Source organism: Clarias gariepinus, chromosome 2 (genome assembly GCF_024256425.1).
Source record: "Clarias gariepinus isolate MV-2021 ecotype Netherlands chromosome 2, CGAR_prim_01v2, whole genome shotgun sequence".
NCBI lineage: Eukaryota > Metazoa > Chordata > Actinopteri > Siluriformes > Clariidae > Clarias > Clarias gariepinus.
The window spans coordinates 16,328,347-16,351,505 of NC_071101.1; the positions used below are offsets into that span (position 1 = coordinate 16,328,347).

The 23,159-nt window shown below is 40.2% G+C and overlaps 1 protein-coding gene across 1 annotated transcript; it reads left to right on the forward strand.

Moving 5' to 3' along the window:
- The first annotated feature begins 1,063 nt into the window (after positions 1-1,063).
- Positions 1,064-19,253, forward strand: fgf18a (fibroblast growth factor 18a). Its single transcript, XM_053491137.1, has 5 exons — positions 1,064-2,375; positions 13,163-13,202; positions 14,047-14,224; positions 17,331-17,437; positions 17,587-19,253. The coding sequence occupies exons 1-5, from the start codon at positions 2,344-2,346 to the stop codon at positions 17,854-17,856; spliced, it is 627 nt and encodes a 208-aa protein (XP_053347112.1). The 5' UTR covers positions 1,064-2,343; the 3' UTR covers positions 17,857-19,253.
- Positions 19,254-23,159: the final 3,906 nt, after the last annotated feature.

The window sequence follows — 23,159 nt, forward strand, 5'->3', positions numbered from 1 at the left end:
CTCCCTGATGGAGTGCTATTAATAACCAGTAACACCACACACACACACACACACTATCCTTACTTTCTTGGGATGAAATACCACTTAAACAATGATGTCGGAGTGTATGTGCGTGAGAGTGTGAGAAAGACAGAAAGAAGAGTGGGAAAGGGAGGGAGAGTGAGTGTGTTGGCTTGGCTGACCGTCTGCGGTTCTGTCGCGGTAAGGGGGAGATGGAGGTGATGGTGGAAGGGGGGCAGAGCGGGCGTTGCTGCCGAATTCCCTGAGAAATGTTCCTTTTGGAGCCGACCCTGTGCTTACATACCTCGCACTCCCTTTTCAAACTCTCCTCTCTTCACTTCCACTGTTATGAAACGCAGGATCCTGAACGCATCACTCTTTCAAAAAGCACTAAAAGTTCCTGTGCATAAAGAAACTTTTTTTTTTTTAATATATATATACATATTATAACCTTAATACGCCGCATCCTGGAGTAGCCCTGCACTGCATGTTTGCTTTGTGGCGTTTTCTATGCGCCAGCATCCTTTTGAACATCGTCAGGATCTTGTTAATGAGCTGAGTCAGGTGTGCTCGAGCTGAGCAGGGACACATTATAATAGTGCAGTTAATGGGGACTTCGAGAGTAGGGTGTGCGAAAATACAGGCGTAGAAGAGAAAAGGTGAGATGCAGGCAAACATCCCCTTGGGTCTTGTTGTCTCGGTTTCTACCCCGGTGGTAATAGAGACATGTACTGCGCACGGGTCCCGTTGGGGAAGGTGCTAAAACTGCACTTACACCGCGCCCTCAGTTACTTACGCACCACACACACACACACACACACACGAGTGTATTTTTGCTCGCAGTCAGTCGGCATCTCCGCGCACGGATCCGATAAAATCAAACGCGTCTGAGAGAGAGGCAGAGTGAGTGCGTCTGGGAGTGTGTGTGTGTGTGTGTGTGTGTGAGAGAGAGAGAGAGAGAGAGAGAAGGGGGTTGGGGATTGTAAGGGAGGGTGGACTGATCTATGTGCCGCTGCTAAAATCTTGTTCTTGTGTTTTCCTTCTCACAGTGAGTTTTCAGCTCTGGACGGAGAGGAGCGTCTGGTCTGCAGGGGGAATGTACAGAGAAACCACCCTTTCCTCTTCTCTATCCCAGTGCGTATTTCCCCACCGTTTTGTGTTTTATTTGCTCACATGAGGGGCAGAAGACGAGAAGGAAGGTGGTACAGCTCGGGCTTCACTCTGTCACTCTGCTTAAGTGGATGTCTCTGCACAGAAGGATCGTGTTATCTTTTCTTTTGGAAGGCAGACATTTGCAACCGCTGTTTAGTGGAGCCGCAAACTTTTTTCCTGCCTAAAGATAAATAATTTAAAAGCTTGGATCCCTGGCTACCCCCTTCTTCAAACAATTTTTAGATGATGTCATTGCACTGCGTTTTTTGGCCAGAGCTTCAGGAGACCCACAGCCGGGCAGAGAGCGCGGTGAACTCCGGAAAATCAGGTGCAGAGCCACTGTGCTGAGTCCCGCGGGTGGATTGATCTGCCACGCGCATCTGCCTTCTTGCTCTCCTTCCATCATCTGAGCTGGACCAGACCATACCCTGCGCCGACTCCAGCACTTCCTCTTCTTCTTATTGGACCCCTCGCAGCCATGACCAGGGCTGACTGGAGGCGCTTGAAGTGCCCCGCGCCACGCGCAAATCTTTATCGCACCGGCCCGTCAGTCCGAGTCCCTCTTCACATCTCTGCGTGTCCATGCCCATCAACGGAACTCTTGTGTCATGTTTGTTCCGGATGCTTTCACATTTAAAAAAGACCACAAGACCGTTGAGAAAGTGATTGTGAGAATTGTAACGTATTTGGAAGCCTGGTTTCATTTCGCGCGCTTTCCCCTTGGGTGATCCTGGGACCGGAAGTGGAGCGAGGACGCCCGGTAAACTTGGCTTCACCTGTTACCCGTAACCATTAGAGAATACCAGCTGTTATGGCCTAACCCCCCACTCCTGCTCTCCTCCTCCCATCAGTTCTGCCCCGCCCCCGAGCCGTTACCAAGCGCGCAAGCAACAGCCGCCGTTACAGCCGCTCCCGGTGGCACGCTCTCCGCGCACTCCTCATTGTCACCACGCACACGGGCGCGCGCGCGCGTACGCACGCCCACACACACACACACACGCATACACACGCCCGCACACACCTCCTTCCAAGGAGGAAGCTATGCGCGCCGCCCGGTGCCGGCGGGAGCGTCCGCTGACCTTGTGACCTTTCCGTCGGGATTGGAACGTGAACTTTGGCGGACCTGAAGGCGACCCGGCGTTCATTTGCTTTCCAAGACGCACGGAGCGACTCGGCTGGACGCAGGGAGCGATGCGGTCCTTCCTCTCTACCCTGGCTGTCTTGTAAGTCATTAATTACCTAATGCTGAACTCCTGCACATGCGTGTTAATGTAAGCCATTTCCTGTAAACTGTAATGCGTAAAATATTTACTCTATAAAAACAGAAGCTATGCGGAATTACGCATTTGCTTCACGGATCACTTCCCATGACTAACTGTGAGTCTTTCATTAATAATCACGAAATGCACAAAATGACATCACCCCTAAGGGTTGCCATGGTCACAGATGTCAATCAGGCATGCTCTCAGGTAAGCGTGTCACATCAAAAGAGAACAACTGCAGAATTTCTGCAGTGCTCTTCCAACGTCTGACTACAAACCATACAGTATTTTCATTCCTTTCTCTTTTTTGACACATGACAGTTATCTTGATATGGTTGTCATTTTTTGGGGCAACCTGCACAGAGGCTAAATGCTCTCCAGCTTTCCCTCTTCACAAAACCAACAATGTATTTAATAATACTACTAACTGGAATAAAATTGGCACGTTAACGTCTGTATGGCGTAAAAGAAGTCAAGAAATTGGTTGAGTATGCACATCCCCTTGGAAGACTGACACACATAGCACATGAGGACAGGTTCTAGAAATTACAGCAGCTTTAAAATGTATTAGCTGAGCATTTAAAAGTTCAGTCCCATGATGGGAAAAGGCCTTTTTGGGGGGAGTTAAGCAAAAAAAAAAAAAAAAAATACATTCCACAGAGATGATCTAATAGAATGCTGTTTAGATTTGTATTTTAAAAAGTGCCTCTTTGAGTGCTGCACTCACCGCTGAAGAAAGATGAAGCCCTGTGAAGTATCAGGATCAGGTGTAGAAGTAATTTTGTGATTATGCACATATGCATATTTTTAAGAGCGCAAAGTCTACAAATGTCAATATGAAGTGTTTGTGTTTCTCATCTAAACCTTAACCACTAAACCTTACCACATGTGCAGGGCTCAATTCTGCACAGACTGAGAGAGGTGCAATAGGATCCATCTATTTCAATTGAACTCTTGTATTTCATCACCCTCAAGTCTCTTGTGTGCAGTCCAGAACCAACTGCTTCCTCCGGGCCCTTGGCCTCGGCCCGTCTCGCAGATGTGAAAGGTGCACTGTGTAATGTGGCAGTAACACTACATTGCAAGCTGATTAGCTGGTTTGTGTTCTTGCCATACCGCTTAAGCTGAGACAGTTAGTCAAAACTTGTGCTAGACAATGAACTCTGCTTGAAAGGCACACAGGGAAGAGGTTTATGGTGATTTGGGATAGAACTCCACTTTCCACACTCAAACACCTTTAGGACAAATCCTGTCTCAGGTCTGATGATGTCACATCGCCTTGCTTGTCTTGGCTCATGACCACACAGTGCTGTAAAGTAAGAGCTCCCAGCTACTCTCCCGCCCCCCCCACACACACGCTCTCTCTCTCTAGTTGGCTTCAGGGTGGATGCGGTTTTGGAGGGATAGGGGGAATCCGAAGTTGCAGCTAAAAGGATTTTTTTCCCTCTCTTCTCATTTTCTGTTCTTTTTGAGCTTTCTTCCTCGCTCAGCGTAACTGTGTTGTTTGAACAGCTGAGAATTCTTACCAAGCTCTGAGCCATTTTCACCTGCGCTGCCAGCGCTGGCATGTAGATGAAGCATGCATACATCACAGCAGGCAGTCAGTGCTCATATGTCTGCTAGCAGGATGCATAAATATGGGGATAGCATGCCCGAATGCACATATCAATAACACCCCATGAACAGCAGCCAGCAATCATACAGTTAATGTGCATTGACTATGCACTGTAAAACTTCACAGCTTCACAGTTTAACAATACTTTGCATTTAAAAAGCGATACAGTCTGGAGTTAAAGCATACTGAGATATGAAAAACTGTGCATAGGGATACCAGGGACCTAGAGATAGGGTGACAAATATTAATGGGCATTTATAGAAAATATACAATAAATATAAATTTTATTATTGATGTCGTTGTAAACACAGTTATGAGAAGCCACTTAGCTGCCATGCTGTTGCTTTCTTTCTTTGCTGCTATATCTGTGGTGGTCTATAGATGTAATCTTTTAGACATTGACAGTACTTCTGGGGAGAAGAGAGCAATACCTCTGTCATCTATCTAGGTCTCTAACAGGTTTATCTATGGTTTTGAAGCATCTGATTATTTTAATGCCTTGAAGTTCACATTGGACATCTTAATAAAGAATTGTCTCAGTTAATGCATCTTTATTATATTTAAATGTTTTTTGTATGGCAATATGGCACACAGGACAAACAATTCTACAATATGTCCATGCACATTCACAACTTTGCTGCTTTACATTTAGTGGTGAGAAAATGAATATGTTCTGTTCTGGTCCTCTAACTTATGGACTTATTTGTAAATGTACATGCCTTTAATATGAGCCAACAGGAAGCAGTAGTTAACCAGACAGCATGGATCAATGCAGTAGTAGAATGCGTACAGCGCGTAGGTCATGACCTGTATGTACAGGTGTAAGGTTAGCACCCAAAACCACTGCATTCCTCTTCACAAGTATAGACCTGGTCAGCAGATGTAGGCAATGACTTCAAGCACCTGGCCGACACACTTCACTACCCATGTAGCCTGTACCTACAGGTGCACAGTCGGCACACACAGGTGCAGAAAAACCACAGACATACACTTAGCCTGCCAGCAAATACCACTGCTCATTCCATATGCACTGACCCCAAGCTGGTGCATTCCCAGTGTGCACACATGTTGAACCAGTCTGTTCGGATATAACAATACTATGCACAGCTTATGACCCAAGGCGTTCGTTCTAGACCATTTTGCAGAAGGAAGACAGCCAATGAGAAATACAAAGACGACCACCCTGTGAAAAAAGGATGATAGCCAGTAAGATATACAGAGACATAAAGCCAGTGCTGTTCAACCCCATTGGAAGTTTGCAGTTATGCATGGCCAATAAAGGTATTCCCATAGACAAAGTGAAAACACACATTGGGCCAGTATGGGACGGCATGAGGACAGTATGAATCAGACAGGTTATGGAAAGAGACGAGGAGACGACGTCATGTCATTCAGATGATTTTCCAGCAGCGCAGCTTTAACATCTGAGGCATCTTTCTCCCTTTCTTATGCGCCCTCATTTTGACTTCCTCTTACTAATGAGGCTCTACAACCAAATTGCTCTGTCTATTTCTCTTTCTGTCTGTCTCCGTTTCAGGATGGGAGTCCTAAGATTCAACCTAAACTTTTGAAAACATTTTTAACGATTTTTATGGCAAATTAGTTTGATTGACACTGTAGTTAGAGCTGCCACTGCAATGGATTGGCCATATTTAAATATTCCGAAAATCTAATTGAGACAACCTGTGTTGAACTGAACATATGTCAGACAGACATTATTGAGTTGTAACATTTATTTGGTCTTCAGTAGTCTGTGGGCTAGTTTTGTATGATCTCGGATAAAAGAGAGAAAGACAGAGAGTTGAATTTTTGTTACTTTTAATTAAGTATTGAGCTTTTTGGAAGACCCAATTATAGAGACAGTCAGTGCAAGTTTTTCAGTGTTTGTGTGTGTGTGTGTTTGTATGTGTTCCTGTCATTTGTTATCCAATAGAAAATAAGATAAAATATTCCAATAAGGTCATTGTAAATAAATAAAGTTAGGCATAGAAGATAACGTTAAATTGGATACACCTTGTCATTCTAAAGATAAATACTGTCAAGCTTAGTTGAAGTTGTGAGGGATTTGTTGTATCATGATGAACAAAAGAAGAAAAGCTTTGGCTGTGGTTACAGCAAAAGTAAAAGTAGTTACACGTATTTCTGTTGTTGTTCCAAATCCCTTGCAGATCAAATGGGATTGTCCTCTTGGTCAGATGGAATTGTTTAAGGTTCAATTGAATAATGGACTATTTTTAAAATTGCAGAGTAGTAAAAATAGCACAGCTGTTACAGAGACTGGAGATATGAAAAACTGTGGATATTCCAGTAAAGTGGTTCTTTGGTTAGAATGGGAAAGTATTTCCGTATGTCTATGTGTGTATATGTTGTATGGCCTACAGTGATATGTCAATTTTAACATGTGAACACCTGCTTTGTTTTTTTTTCCTTTTTTTGGAGATTCCAGATTAATTACCAGGGATCGGTATAATGGAAAATGTTTTTTTTTTTCTTTTTTTTTGATGTGGTATAAAAGGGTTTTAAATGAGTGTTCTATGTGTGTGTAAAGAAGTATCTGATGTGAAGAGAAGTGACTTGTGTGTGCATGTTCCTAATTACAGTTATATGTATGGGAGTCTAAGTGTGTGTTCAGCATCTGTGTGTCTGCTTTGCTGCAGCTGCCGACACTGTTTCTCTCTTTATTTTTCCTCACTCTGTTTCTCGCTCTCATATCTCTTCGTGGCTGGGACAGCATGGGGGAGTCTTCCAATTCTCCTAACACCAGACAGGGAAACGGGAGAGGAAGGGAGAGCAAGGAAAGAGGATTTAAAAATGACAAGATGAGAAACACTCCCTCAATTCTTTTCATATCTTTTCCATTATGCTTATTTTTTGGGACGCCTTCACATGTTTTTCACCCGACTGAATGGTAGTGATGTAATAATGAGGTGTGAGGTCTCAGGATGTAAACAAGGAACTAGGTCCAGTTGAATCATTCCCGAATAAATCATTGGCTTATCTTGTTCTCAGAAATATCATTAATTTTGCTGTGAAGCCACAACTCGGCCAAAATTCAAAGAGATTCTGCCGTAATAGCGAAGTGTAATTGACTAGGAATCTTAGTGTTAACTGCTTTGTGACCTGTTACATTAGTAATCAGTAACTGAGTGCATAGATATGAGTGTGACAGAACGATTAAAGTTCCATTAATGCTGGAACTAGAGGGCTACTTAAGGACATCCACAATAGACCCCACTCTGAATATAGTATTCACTGACACTCACCCAGATACAGTACCAGTCAACAGTTTGGATTTATTTCCTACATTCTAGGCCAATACTGGATTCTTTTCAAAACTATGAAATAATACATATGGCATTACATATGGCGTGAAGTAATTAAACAACAATAACTATGAGTATGTAACTGTCAGCATTTGCAAAAACCCATCGAACACCATGATGAAACTGGTTCTCATGAAGACTATCTCAGAAAAGCAAGACCAAAATTTACCTCTGCTGCGGAGGAGAGGTTCATTTAGAGTTACCAGCCTCAAAATCAGCAATTAACAGCAGCTCAGATTAGAGCCGTTATAAAGGCTTTATAGAGCATAAGTAGCAGACACTTCTCAACATCAACTGTAAAAAGGAGATTATTGCATATTCTGGATCCCTTTATTGTTTTACAATGTATAAAGAAAAAAAAATCAGGAAGGGCCATGGAATTAGAAGATGTGTCCAAACTTGACTGGTAGTGTAGTGCATATACAACCAACAGCATGGTTGCATGCAGTGGTTACTAATCCAAATCCGCTCTCTTGTTTAGTACCTCTGTCCATTTGACATCATATAACTCTAAATCAGGATTGTAGCAAGAAATCTTTGGAATATATTGTGAAGAAGTGACATAATTTCTCTTATGACTCTAGACTTAGAAGTCAACACCAGTAACAGAAGCAAAACTGAAATATTGTTAAGGTCCGATTTAAATATTACACAGCATTTGATTTAATTTATAGACAAATATAAAACCAAATAGAGCTTTCTGTATTTTTCATTAAATATCTTGGCCATATTCTACCATGGCTATACTATACTGCCTGGTAGAACTTCACTGGAAGTTGCATAATTTATAGTTTTCTGTTTAGAAGAGTAATCAAATTCATAAAATGAATGAAGTTCTTGTTTATGTCCATTGGCAATAGAAATAATGACAAAATAGCTGGATTACTGATCTGCTGCTGCACCATGCTAACAATGTAAAAAAGAAAAACTATATTTTAAAAAAGCGTGCGAGGTCAGGCATCATTTGTAAGAAGTAAAAAATGAAATGATGAAAGAACTTGTCAGCTTGTTTCCTGCTCTGTTTTTAGGGTATTTCCACCAGAGGTACCGGAATGAATTTTATGTTGCTTTTGAGTAATCTCATCACTCATACATTTCTAAAGCCTTAAAAAAAAACAAAAAAAAAACGTATTCCTAACTCAGCATTTCTACAGGCAAAGTTTGGATTTCTACAGAGAACATCTCTGCAACCTCAAACTTATCAAGTACCACTTTTTTTTGGCTTTGTTCTTTAACTGAACTTCCTCAAACTGTATTTGGCTCAATCAACATAGAGATGTATTTGCTTGTTAAATTTACAACTGACTAAACTGTTCAGTGTATTGAGAAGGCAACCCATCAAATTATTGAAACGTAAGACAGACATGTAGACATCCATCCAAATCCAACTCAAATGCATTGAACTCAAAAATGACACTCTGAAATTGTACTTCAAAGTGGCAAGTTCAATAAAGCATTAGTTAAAGGAACCTTTTAGGTATTTCTTTTGTCCATACCATTAGTTTTTTGAAACGTCTGAAAACTGAACATCTGAAGATGGGGCACTGGTGTATTGAATAGCGCCGTGGCCTCGGACTTCCAGGGTAAAGGCTTTGATTCCTGCCTTGGGTCTATTTGCACATGGTTTACATGTTCTCCCAGTGCTTGGTGGGTTTTGTCCGGGTACTTAAGTTTCCTCCCACAGTCCAAAGACATGCAGATTAGTCTAATTGGTGTGTACCCGCAAAGATTTCCACCCCATCTACGAAGTACCCCGCCCTGTGCCCAAAGTCTCCGGGAACAGGACAAGCTGTGTAGAAGATGAAGGAATAAATACTGTATGTCAGTGTAGTGATTGAATGACGTTAACTAAACATGAAAATGTTCAACCAGTAATTAATTAACACAGCTTAGGAAATGCTCACAATCTAGAAACTCATTCAGGTTCTCTGCAGTTTTTTTCCCAGTTGTTTTGATCCTCTTTTCAAGAAAAGGTTCAGTTTGTGAAACATCTTGAGGACACACAGCTACTCTACCACTGCGTGGTCTGGTCAGTTTACTATCACAACATTTCTGTCTGCGCTGACATCACACCCCCACACCACCCTGAAAGTGAGAAAGCATTTTTCGAAATGTATGTAGAATGAAAGTAGAGACGGGAGGGAGCTGGATAATATTGCGTTTTCAACTTTTGATTTGCTGATAGCTGTGTGTAGAAAGATATAAAGAAAAGAAAAAAGGATCTGCCAATGACAAGTGAAGTACATGACAGCAGGGGAAAGGAAAGAGGAAAAGGGAGGGGAAGTAGAAAAGTTCTTAGGCCTTGTTTATATGCAGAGAGTTGCCAGACGCAGGGCAGTGAGATTTTGCATTCACCCTCAGGTTTTCCTCTTGTAGGGGGCACTTAAACAAGGCACACCCATCTCTGGAGTGTACTTACAGAGTACATAGCATTATGGAACATGTGTGCACACTCACACTTACAGCATACATAACACATCCCTGGAGCCTCAGCACACACACACACACCTTTGGCACATATACTCTAATACACTTCATTAGAGCACACAATGCACCCTGCCCATGTCAAACCAAAGTCGATCTCAGCAGGAATCAACCATGAAAGTAGATCTGGTATCAGATTATTCCTGATCTTCTTTGTGCTTAATTCATATGACTTGACTGTGATTTAGCTGTAAGACATGTTATCATACCAAGCAGAATGTAGAATGTTAGTTTTTAGACATTATTTACAATAACGGTGCAGTTATAATGCTGCTCTATTTAGGATCTGCTTTGACTTTGGACTGTCTCCTGTGTCAGTGTGCAAAAAGATTGCCTGACTCAGGAGGGGAAGAGAGAGGAAAAAACAGACATTAGGACCCTGAAGACTAGGTCAGAGGACACTGGTGCTTCCTTGCAGAGAGGCTGCTGTGTGATCAGTTCACTGGTTTGCATAAAAAATTTGATTCTTTAGCTAATATGGTTCTTTCTTGATGTAATGCATGGAATGTACAATACACAGGAGTCTTACCAGTTATTGTTCTGAAAAAATACTGTGACCTTAATATTACAACATAGAACATATGAGATAAATGTAAGTCGCTCTGGATAAGGGTGTCTGCCAAATACTATAAATGTAAATGTGCAATGAATGATAAAAGAAATAGTGAACCTCACGGAAAGAAGACATCGTTGCTTATGGCATCACAAACAAACAAACTACAGTAAGTCCCCTACATACAAACATGTGTTCATGCATGTGCGGCATACGTTGTCATGTGTGTGCATCTCAGGATGTCTGGAAGCAAGCATTAAAGCAGCAGCGATGAAGCTGGTACTGCTAAGAAGTGGCAAGCAATAACGATTTGTCTCCAAAAGTAGAAATAATTGAGACATTGCTCATAATTCAGACATTGCTCATGTTTGTTAACATGAATTATTCCACCATTGGCATGATTCTAAAGAACAAGGACAAGGTCATGGAATATGTTAGTTGTATATTGTGTATAACCAGTCGTGTTAGTATTCTAGTACCTAGACAATGTTTGTTGGACTCACAAACAAATTGGACTTATGAACGAACTCTCAGAACGAAACTGGTTGTATGTTGGGCACTTATTGTGTTAATTACATATTTACAAAATAATTTCCATTAAAAAGTCAAATTATTAATCAGCACACAAAGAAAGCAATTCTGGAACTTTTATTATTAATAAACTCAAGAAAAGATTTGATGAAAAAAGAATTGTATAGATGGTGCCACCAATACCGATCGTTGCTTGATTTTAATAAACAATTTTAATGAACAAACAGGCGTTACACACTGCTCATGTGTCAACCATATCTGGTCAGCTGAACTCACCAGCAGCTGGGAGGTGTATCAACTACAGGACAGTCGCTAATGCTCAAAAAACATTGCTAAACATGTTGCCTAACTCTTTTGAAATGGTTTTCTATGTTGGCAACCATGCGTTGCAGATAATGATCTTGGGCGATCAGGCAATCAAAATGCAGAAAATAGTACTACCCTGAAGATGGTGCCTATGTGTAGAGTTGGAGGATGGGCTATGATTTTGCATACTTGTCTGGCATGACAAGCGATGTCAGGCAACTTTCCTGGAATTATCTCATAACAGCCGGGAAATTTAAATGGCATGTTCAAGCACATTTATGGATAAAAATGGAGAAAAAAGAGGGAATGTTTTTTCTAATGTTTTGTCTGCACGCACGCACACACACACACACATAGGAGACACATGTGAATGTCCAAAAATGATTTTAAATAAGTGAATTTTACATAAAAGGTGCTCTTTTATAAATCCAACCAAGTTGGCATTTTACCTGCATTTGCATTAAAATGTAATCTAGGACTGTTCAAAGGAGGGGTTTCATTGTCTGTAAAAGAATAACTATATTTTAATATTTTTGAAATGTTCTTTGAGCCTTTTGACCAATCTATACTGTATGTCTTTCAATTATCATAGTATAAAAGCAGCTGCAAATTTTGGTCACATTAATTCTGACCAATCTTTAGCTGTGATACATCACTTTCATCTTTTCATGTTGTTCTTAACATAGAGGAAGGTATGGCGTAATCATAATGTTCAGTGTTCTGTGCAATGCACATTTTTATACATTTTACAAGATTGTAATTGAAGTTTCAGAACATCTGGCTAGCTTTCTCTCTGTTTTTTTTTTTTTTTTTTGCAAAATCACTGAGCACACCTTTAAGGGATTTATTGGACTACATTTTTGATGTTTATATGGGATTTTTACAACAAATACCAGCTATGCTACTTCTCTTGTTCTCCTTCAAATATGCTTTCAACTATGCCTCTGACATCTGTTTTAGACAACCGCTGGACTCAAGCCAAGAGTTGCTTTAAAGCTGTTGTCACAATTTTTGATGTTTCACACAAAGCTGTTCGGCTCACGCACCCTGAAGAGAACCTGAAAGCAACTGCTAGTCTGGGCTGAAGGGCTCCTGGCAAGAGCTCACTTCACCCTTGCTCTGAACTACCCCATTCCCTCTTTAAACGCAGCACAAATGGTTCTTGCACAAAACACTATCCAAGTTTCCATACAAATGTGAGCAATGCCTCAAATGTCAACTTTTTCCTCTCCCAAAGTGAGAAGATTAAAGATGGCAGACAGAGGAGGGAAAAGAGAACAGGGCACTATCCAAAATCAGGGCACACTCCCTTCCCTCCCACCCACCTCCTGGGCTGTGGAGATGAATAAGGAGATTATCAGGCATTTAACATTAAGACGGATTCAGCATCCAGCACACTGGGAGGTACAGAAGTAGTTATCTTTTTTTAAAACATTTTTTTTTTATAACTTTAAGATCGAGCCAAATGGTTTTAAGGCAGGATGACTACAAGAGGTTAGGGATTAAAGAGAGTTTCCAAATTATTACAGGAGTCATTAGGGTGTGGTCCAAATAAACTATGCTCATCATCAACCTTTATAGTCAGGTTTATGACTGTGTTTGAGGAACTAGGCTCTGTATGAGTGCAATTTGAAAAAGGGTTTATGACCTGGCCATAACTTCTGGCATGGCCAGAAGTCCAGGCATCTGGTGTATGCCACAAATTCAGTCCCAGAGCATCATGCCGGTATAAATTATACCATTTTTTAGCTCTGCATTTCAGGTTTTGATACACTGGTGATAAATTAGGTGGATTAGGAACTCTGTGTACTGTAGATGCAGTACGAATGATAAATTAGATGGGAATTTGAGACTAGATAATAAACATTATCACTCATCTGTGTTCTACATTTTTTTATTAAGATATATATATACATTTTCTTCTTTCCCCTTTCAGGTGTATCCAGATGATGCTGGTGATGTGCAATCCTCTGCAGGTGAGTCGAATTTCTTGTGTGTGTGTGTTACAGTGCAGAATTCTTTAGATACTAAAGTTATTAGGCTATGCGACAAATATTAGATAAGCACTTCATTTGTACTGTATATAGGGGACAGTGCTAGCTCAGAGGGTTAAGGTGCCCATACTTATCATAAGGTCAGTGATTTAAGCCCCTGCTCCACCAACTTGCTTGGGTCCTTGTACCAGACCCTTGATCCCATCTGCTCCAGGGATATCACCTCAGCTACCTTACATAATTGCATATGTGAAATAAGAATTACTAGTAGTGAGGTCTATGTGACAAAAAGAGGCTTAACTTCTGATGAGTAGTATGCAAAGTAAACAATTGTGGACTATTGTTATTAACATTGTGCCCGCAGGTTTTACACACTGGCCATGAGTCGACCATGCCTGCTTATGTTAGAATATAAAATTGCCCGATATGTTGCTTAACTTAAAATAATATTGCTATGTTGCCAATCCTGCTTCACAGAGAAAGTGGCTGACCCCCACTATATTAAGAAAAATCTAATTAGAAACAGAATCTTATGAATCAAAATATGTATCTTTAAAGTTACGTATAGTAAAAAAAACTTTAAAGGTCAATAACAAATACTCCAGTAATAACTTCTGGATTAGAGTCTGTATTAGTGCATGCTGCTTAGCTTATGGTCTGTTAATAAAACATTCACACATTGCACTGATTTAAACTGTTCCAGGATGAAAGCCCCTGTTTTTGAGAGGTTCTATTGTATTTCTAGGAATTTACATTTGTGAGAAAAAGTAAGATATCAGGGCACAGGAGAGATAAGACACCTGCATGTATGTTCCTCTGCCTGCAGGTGTTTGGAGTTGATGGCGTGAACTTCAGCATGCACGTGGAGAATCAGACTCGTGCACGAGACCCCATGAGCCGAAGACAGCCTCGAGTCTACCAGCTTTACAGTCGCACCAGCTGCAAACATGTCCAAGTGCTCGGCCGCAGAATCAGCGCCCGCGGGGAGGACGGAGACAAATTCGGTAACAACACACACACAAATACATAATGGCTTTGAACCATTCTCTCAGTCCAGGGTTGGCTAAATTGGATAAATATTAAATACGTATTGAAATATCTGATCAACTGTAAATTAACATTGCATACTTAAAAACAGGTGTTTAGTGACAGTAGGTGAGTGTTAATATTTTGCTAAATAAAAAAAGCACCCAAATAATTCAGAAATAAATATGTTATTAAAAATAATTAATTGCACTATGAATTAATCTCAAATCTCACTATATTTACTTTACTTCTCTGGCTTTCTTTTATTCTTTCCCCCTATCCGTCTGACTCACTCTGCCTGTCTTTTTCAATCCCTTTCACACGCTACAGAAAAGCCCAGAAAAAATATGTCTTCGAAAGAAAAGTATGTATCTGCAGACAAGATGTTGGCATATCGACTCGAAGACAAATATCTTGCTTATTCTGTTGCACAGAGACACACTCGCATACAGTTAGGAAAAAGGTAGTGAGGAAGTTCTGTGGGGAAAACAAACACCTCAGCGACTGCTCAACACTGTGATTCATGAAGGGGAGGGGTGGAAAGAATGAAAGAGAGAGGAAGAGGGAGTGAGAGATGGATACAGCAAAGTCAGCGCTGGGTGTTAGTGTGTTAGCAGCTCATCTCCTCATTGATCTCTCCATTGATCCTGCATTTCGCTTGTGGGTATTTTTTCCTTGAACGGTTTTAAACAGCACACTGACCACGTCCTCCCCCTCTCCACCTCTCCTTCTTTTGCTTTCACTCCTTATCTCACCTCTCTTTCCTTCCATCTATCCATCCCTCCATCCATCCTCCCCCACTCTCTCTGGATGCTGTGTGATGCACTGCAAAGCCACATAATCAATGGCAGCGGAAGTTGAAAGATGATATGTACCTACCTAGGTGATTTTAGTGTAGTGGTGATGGCTAATATATTTATTTACACTGCGACGCTTTTTCTCCGATTCCCTGATTTCTTTCTGTGCGACTTTTTACGTAGTTTACTACATGCTATTAATTTGATGCTACCAGGCAGTAATAGGATAAAATAGAAAGATGGAGCATGATAACAAATACTGGGGGAAGAGAAATAGGAGGGAGAGAAGGATCTTATTGATTGTTGCTGACCCCTGCACTCGTAAAAGGTCATCTAGGATCTCATTTTAGGGACTTATGTTTAAACAGGCACACCCCTTGTGAAACACAGCCTACATGAATAAAAACAAGGAACACAATTATATGCTTTCTTCGCATGTACTAAATGACTTTGATTATAAAATAACCTCTTGGGAGGTAAAGCGTTATTACACACATCATTACCAGACATTTATTTATTTTTTACAGGACAAAATAGATATGAAACTTAAAAAGGTTAACAGGCCACTTATGACTGGACAATTTCATGATAAAATTGACCATATACTGTATATCATAAAATTGTATTGATATTATAGGTGAATTTTATCTTTTATTGCCTGTTTGATATAAATTAATAAAAATTATTTTGGACACACAATGTTTTAAAAATGTAACCACATCAGTTTTTTATTAAATATTAGTCTCCATTGTGATTTCTTTCTCTTTTTTTCACCTTATTCTTAAACTTCTAAAGCCACCCTTAGTCACAGTGCAGGGTTACACTACTGAAAATATCCCCTCAGCATATTTATGTCTGATTTTGTTTTTCCACCACTGCTAACACTGTTAATGTTAGCACAGGAAGTCAATCATTATAGACGTAAAGCAATCATTAAAGGATAGTTATTCAGTTTCTGTGTGGTATTTACGACACTACTCAAATTCACTGCCTAAACCCAAACCATCTTGAACAGCCAATCAGAAATGAACTTAATGTTTATGTTTAAAAGGAAAAGGTGAATGTTTCACCTGAAACACTAACCCCACACATTCCCAAGATTATTGTAATACTAAAACCTAAATACTCTAGTGTTTATAAACCCAAAGTCTCATGATCACTTCTGTAATGTATATGCAATTACCATGGGTAAGAATGTGGTGGAATGGGAATGTTCCTCTTTTACATACAGAGTTCCCACCTTACACTCAGAATATGCCATTTTATCTCTAAGATGAGATGGTTGCCAGAGATTAATGAATAAATAAATTTCAACAAACTAAGAAAAATTGAATAGTAGTTTTTTTAACGGTCAATGAATATTAAATACAATACAAGTAATCTTTAGAAGGATCTTAGAATTAGATATAAGCGTGTTGTTATTGTGCCTTATGCAGTTTTCTCCAAATTTCCAACAATGGATCATGACTATTTATCACACATTATTACATTTCCTCTGAAAAGTTACATCTCTAACATTGGAATAATGTTAAAGTATTGTTATTTCAACTTTAATTTGTAAATACCATGAACATAAATATCATGAAAATCTCAGAAATTTGGTGCACAAATTTTAATTTATTTTAATCAACACATGGCCATATGCAGTATTTAGTTACAAGTGTCACCTACAGCAGATGCTTTTGGAAGGCATCAGTAAGCTTCTGGCAGTATTCTAGTTTGATATTTAACCACATTCTTTTGGTAGAATTGTTAAGGTTCAGTTAAAATGGTTGGTTTCTGGACCAACAGGAGCTACTTTGGAGTAGCTTTCCAAAATGGTTGGAAAGCAAAATGGTTGGAAAGCTACTCAACTAGCTTTAAGGTGTGTTTGGGGTCACGCAAGTTTTAGCTCTGGTGATTTGATGTTATGCTAAAAAGATTCTGAAGTGGCCTTCTTCATTTTTCCATCCACTTTGTGTAATACACCAGTTTTACTAGTAAAACAGCTCCAAAGCACGATGCTACCACCACGCTCCAACTATACTTGTAGTTTAAACTTTCTCTCCAGAAAGATTTTTTTGCCTGTTTACTGTCCACTACTGTAAATAAAGGTTAGTGGTCATATAGAGTACAATAACCAATGTCTTAAATTACAGGAAGAATTCTCAGCAAGAGAGGCAGAAGGCAATGACTAGATTGTCACCTGCTATGTTTCTCTTGTTGTTGTGTGTTCAGTGTAAATGTTCAGTGTTCTGTATTTTTTGTAATGTCCCTCTTTATTCCTATCTCTCTGTCCCTTCACAAGCCCAGCTTGTAGTGGAGGCAGACACATTCGGCAGCCAGGTGCGAATCAGGGGGAAGGAGACCAACTACTACCTGTGTATGAACCGCAGGGGCAAACTCGTAGGCAAGGTGACACATCTCTATATTAGCTAAAGTTGCATTATCTTATTCTCTGTGTAGACAATCTGAGTTCATGGCAAACTGACAAGTGTTTACTGTCTCTCTCCCTCTCCCTCAATGTCTTCTCTCTGTATGGATGTTTTTCTGGATTTTCCTAGAAGGCCAGTAATCGCAGTGAAGACTGTGTCTTTATTGAAATGGTGCTTGAGAACAACTACACAGCATTAATGTCAGCACGTTACAAAGACTGGTACGTGGGCTTCACCAAGAGGGGGCGCCCTCGTCGTGGCCCTCAGACTCTTTTAAACCAGCAAGACGTTCATTTCATGAAGCGCCTTCCTCCAGGGGAACAGCCAGACCACACACCGTTTCGTTTCACCACTGTCAGCAAGAGGAGCAAAAGAATCCGTGCTGCACGACCACGCTAACTTATGCTTCACTAAAGCTTAAAACCCACTGTTTCTTTAAGGGACAATGTTAACATTTAAATCAGGGCCTCACAACAAAAGACAGCCCTAGGCTACATCCCAGTAAATGGGACCATGATAACATTTAAATCAGGACCTGCTAAGAAAAAAAGAGACTAATGGGATAATGTCAATGCTAATAGGACCTGATGTGGATGAAAAGTCCAACCCCAGTTTACTGGCTAAATGTGGACCGCTTTTCTTTTGAAGATTAAGCTAATTGTACTGTAACATTCTGCAAACAGGATCCAAACTGGACCAGCTATTTTACCAAAAATGTGCTATTCCCCACCAGAGCCTTGACTTGGCGCTGGCATGCTAAACCAAGCCCAAACATGATGTTTGCGATGGGTGGTAGTCATTTTTTTATAGACTAAAGAAAAGAAGCAGAAATACTGACAACTAACAACCCTCAACACAGCATGGGGGACACCTGACTGAAAAGTCAACTAACCAAACTTTCATAAAGACAGCACACATAAAAGGCTTCACTCAGGATTCCCAGAGCAAGATTCACACAAATGTGACTGTAAGAGAAGACTGAATCTTCTGGAATCATTTAGAGGGGTGTAAGATTTAAATTGAGAAATTATAAAAAAAATAAATAAATAAAAAAAAGACTCAGGAGTGAAATATAGGAGAGACTACATTTGAAATCTCTCCTTCTTCCCCTGCCTGCAAGATAGTATGAACTTAAGACTGTGTGCATGTTTGTATGCAATTATGTGTGTGTGTGTGTGTGTGTGTGCGTGCGTGTGTGCGTGCGTGCGAGTGTTTATCTGAAAAAAGTTCAGGTTGCACCAAAGACCACATTGGATGCTCCCACTAGTGACGTTGCGGAGTACATCTGCGTAGGTAACCTTAAGGAAAAAAGAGCTTGCATTTGTCTGGAAGAACCTACTAAAACTGGAATGTAATAATAATAATAGTAATAATAATAATAATAAGACCAAGAACGTCCTTAGAAAGCTGCACCAAAATGAATTAATGACCAAAGAGAACTGGAGCCTAGTGATGAAAATGACAATACCCCACACCCTAAAACTTTTCAATCCAGCAGCCTATCAGGGTGCAGGATTTAGCATTGGGACAGAAAAGGGGCTGAGACTTTCCTCTATATCCCTTTTGCTTTTAAGATGACACAAGGAGCAATGTTCCTGTTTGGATTCCAACTGGAATGCTGCTAATGGACAAGTCAGACAAAGTACCAAAGTCATATATGTTATTGTTAAAAGAAAGAAAAACAAGCATTACAATAAATAAAACTATATATTTGTAAATAGTGAAAGCTAAATAAGTGATATTACAATGACTGCTACTATATTTGTTGTTACTATAAAGTTTATTTCACTTATTTATTTCATCTGTGTGTACGGCAATCTTTCTTAAGCCAGTAAACTCTATGGAAAGTGTCTGTGTTTTAAACCATGTCTAGTGTCTGTCTGTCTGCCTGTTTGTCTGTCCTCATTATTAACTATGCCATGGTTTTCAAAAGGCATAATTCGTCATGATTATTTACTACAGAAATGATTATCAAAATGATCAATATCATAATAATCAGAGAGCAACATCATGGTGCTACAGGTAGTGTCACTCTCTCCATGTTCCCTGGTTTCCTCTCACATCATGACACTAAATTGCCACAAGGTATACATATGTGTGTGCACCATGCACTGCAATGGACCGGTGGCTGACACATCTAGGGTGTGACCAATGAAATATCAGGAGAATAAAACATTTAATCTATTATTAAAAAAAAAAAAAAGAATCAAGGGCCTCCTGCATTCTGGATAAAGTATATAATAATGATTTATTCTCTAAAATTACAAGCAGCTATGACAGATAAGATTTAGGATTATTCCAGCAAATACACACACAAAGATTCCTGTTGCAGCTGGTGGTAAACCTAGGCTTGCTATCTGTGAATCATTAAGTGATTCTTACGCACACACTACCATCACTTCCAACCTGTAATCCCAGCAATTCCACTCAGCTGACTCAGCGGGAAAGTGGAAGGTTCTGAGAAGGAGGGTGAAAGAGAGAAGAAGGGAAACAGAAAAGGGAGAAGAGAGATAGAAAACGGCCTCTGGAAGCAGCATGGTGGAAAGATTCCACAGCCAAACCCAGAGGAAGGTGTATGGTAAGGCTGCAGCAGGAAGGAATGTTAAAAATTTGCGTGAGAACTGAGTAGTGACCCGAGACCTGCAGGAATTATGGGAAAAAAACATATCCCAAAAACCCACAGGAAACACACACCCTACATCATACACCAGAAGAAGCATACTCGAATCATATAGTGATCACAGTCCCACATATGTGTGTGAATACAAAAACCTGTGTCAGCGGATTAGAGAATTCACAGACATTGGGTGGATACCACATTACACTATGGATTAAAGGATCCACCCATCTCTCACAAACATACAGTACGCACAATACATTAAAATGTGAAACAACACCAAGTGGACACATCTGCAAGCGCTACTGCTGTCCATGTACATGCGCTTGATAGGACTGCTTCCGTAAATCCACATAGTGTGCCGTCTAAATGCAAAACATCACTAAGCACAGAGAACCACAAACGCATGACCTCACACACAATAGTGGTAAACCACAACTGCACAAGAACCCAGCAGCCAGACCCATAATATAAAATGAGTGATTAAATATGCACACAAAATGCCCTCATGCTTGCACACACACCACGAGTGACACGCTTTACACACCCACCCACACACACACCCGCTTGCACGCTCGCACACATACAGATGCACACACACTAACAATACATCATGACCTAATCGTAATGTTTTAACCAACTAATAGCTCTTTTAAACTTTGGCAATTGGTTTCAGGGGGTTGGCAAAGAACACTAGAAAAAGATAAACACACAAAACAAGGACACATTTAACATGGATTAGTAACAACTAAATAAATCTGTGTGTAAATTAGAAACAGTGTTGTCTCTGGATTGCCTCTGCTGAACACATTTTTTGCATTTTCCCTCGCTTTATTAAAGGAGCAGTCTTGAACCTAATGTCTACATACTGCTTCTATGCTTTATGTATCATTACAGGCAAACATCGCCCTGTCCTTACATTAAATTCAATTAAACAAAACTCAGTGACAAAACCAAAAAAATGGAATCATATAAAAATCCATATGCTTTTTTTGTGTGGCACAATATTTAGTAAATATGTTTATAGCCCTTACAATTATGGTAATGATCCTCCCTCACAAAAAAAAAATGTAAAAGCCAAAGCTTACAGAATGCTATCAATGACATTGATGAATAAACTGAAATAATACAGTACCTTAAACATTTTTTACAGTAATACAGTGTAAAACAGTACTACTTTTGTCCAAATTGAACAGAGAGTGGAAGAACAATGGTGTAGTGGTTAGGGCCGAGGGTTTGAGTCTGTGTGCTTGGACTTGGGCATGTTCTCCCTATGCTTTCCCCCAAATGTTTGGGTTTATCCCACTATCCAAAGACATGCAGATTAGGCTAATCGTCAATTCCAAATTTCCTGTACTATGTGAGTAAATCCAAGCATGCCAGTCCTGCGTTGAACTGGCACCCCTTCCAGAGTGCATGGAATATTTTTACCCCTTCCAACCTTGTGCCCAGAGTCCCCTGGGATAGGCCCCAGGCTTCCCGTGACCCTGTTCAGGATAGGCAGTATATATATAAGAGAGAGAGAGAGAGAGAGAGAGTGAACAGTCTCTTTTGGTTTATGGATTCCTTTTTGATCGCATTTCTTTCCTTTGATCTTGCAAACAATTTACAAATAAATTTGTTTGCATGGAATTTGACAAATGAGCCCCATTAATGAAAATCTGTCTTTTGTCTGAACAGTTACCAAAAGACTGAACAAGTTTTGGATTAAAGAGTTGGGGGTTCTTTTCTCAGGAATGGAAAATGTGCTGAGGTTCTTGCTGAATATGGCAATCACCCGTATGCTGAATAAGACAGATGTGTTAATCAAGTGTGCTCAAGAAGAACAGGCATTGATCTTTAAAAAGCAGGGTCACTCAAGGACCTGAATTAGGAAATGCAAGTTTTAGACATTGTATTTAATCAGTAGCTGTGCCGCCTACATGCTCTGAAGTGAGTTCTTGCTGTTGTACACTGTTGCAACTTGCCTGACGACATCTGAATACTGCGCCCATAAAATTATGACTGCAAGAAAAATTCATCAACATCGATCACACCACCACATTTTCTGAAATAAAGAAAGGCTGCCAAATATAAGAACCTGTCAACTAAAAAAAAAAAAAAAAAAAAAAACTCCTGAAATAGGTTTTATTATTACAAACAGCAGGGTGGCCACGCTCTAGATGCCCCGACTATAGATTTTCAGAAACCCTTAAATGTACCCGTAGGCATGTTTTAATTTATTCGCTATTCATCTTCATTCCTAATTATCTAATCACTCAAATGCTTTTAACAGAAGGCACAGCAGGTAAGTCCAGACTTGCTCTGATTGGAGAGAACCCAGGTCGTTTAGTTCACGAGCTTTGGAGGCATAGTGGAGCAACACTGCCATCTGTTGGCTACTTGAAGAATGTATTACATGGTAGCGAGAGAGAGAGAGAGAGAGAGAGAGAGGAAAAGGAGAGATGAAGCGAAAAAGAGAGAAGAAGAGAGAGAGAGAGAGAGAGAGAAAGAGAAATGGACAGAGAAAGAGAGACCGAGAGAGAATTCCCTGTTTGAGAATGTCACTATTGCGCATTATTGAACATTGAGACGGTAGACGCGGTCTTCCTGTAGAAGTTAACTACGCTGTAGAGGGCTGTCACAGTCGCGTCAGCGTAGCTGAGTGGTTACTTCGTACGACACTATCAGGCGGCCCTTGGGTCTCCTGGTTCGGACCACTGGCGCTGTCTGGCGTTTTATTTTTTTTATTGTTTTAAAAAACAATCCATTTGAAATAGAAATATTTGTGAGATGTTAGAGAGAGGGATAGAGAGATTAATCTTTATCATTCCCGACCAAAAGTACAGTTGTGTACAGTAACCACATAGGATACAAAGACTCAAGTCCAAACAAAAACTTGGGCAAAAAGTTAACTCAATATACAGAAGTAAACACTATCCAGAAATTAACCAGTTTGCACAATTGTGTAACAGGATATCCCATTTGGAAAGACATTTAGTCATGTCTGAACACCTCTTCTTAATTAAAACACCGCTAAAGCTTTAACACATTAAGCTCATTTCACACAGAGAAACTGCAGGACGTGTATTTCTGGCTAATACCC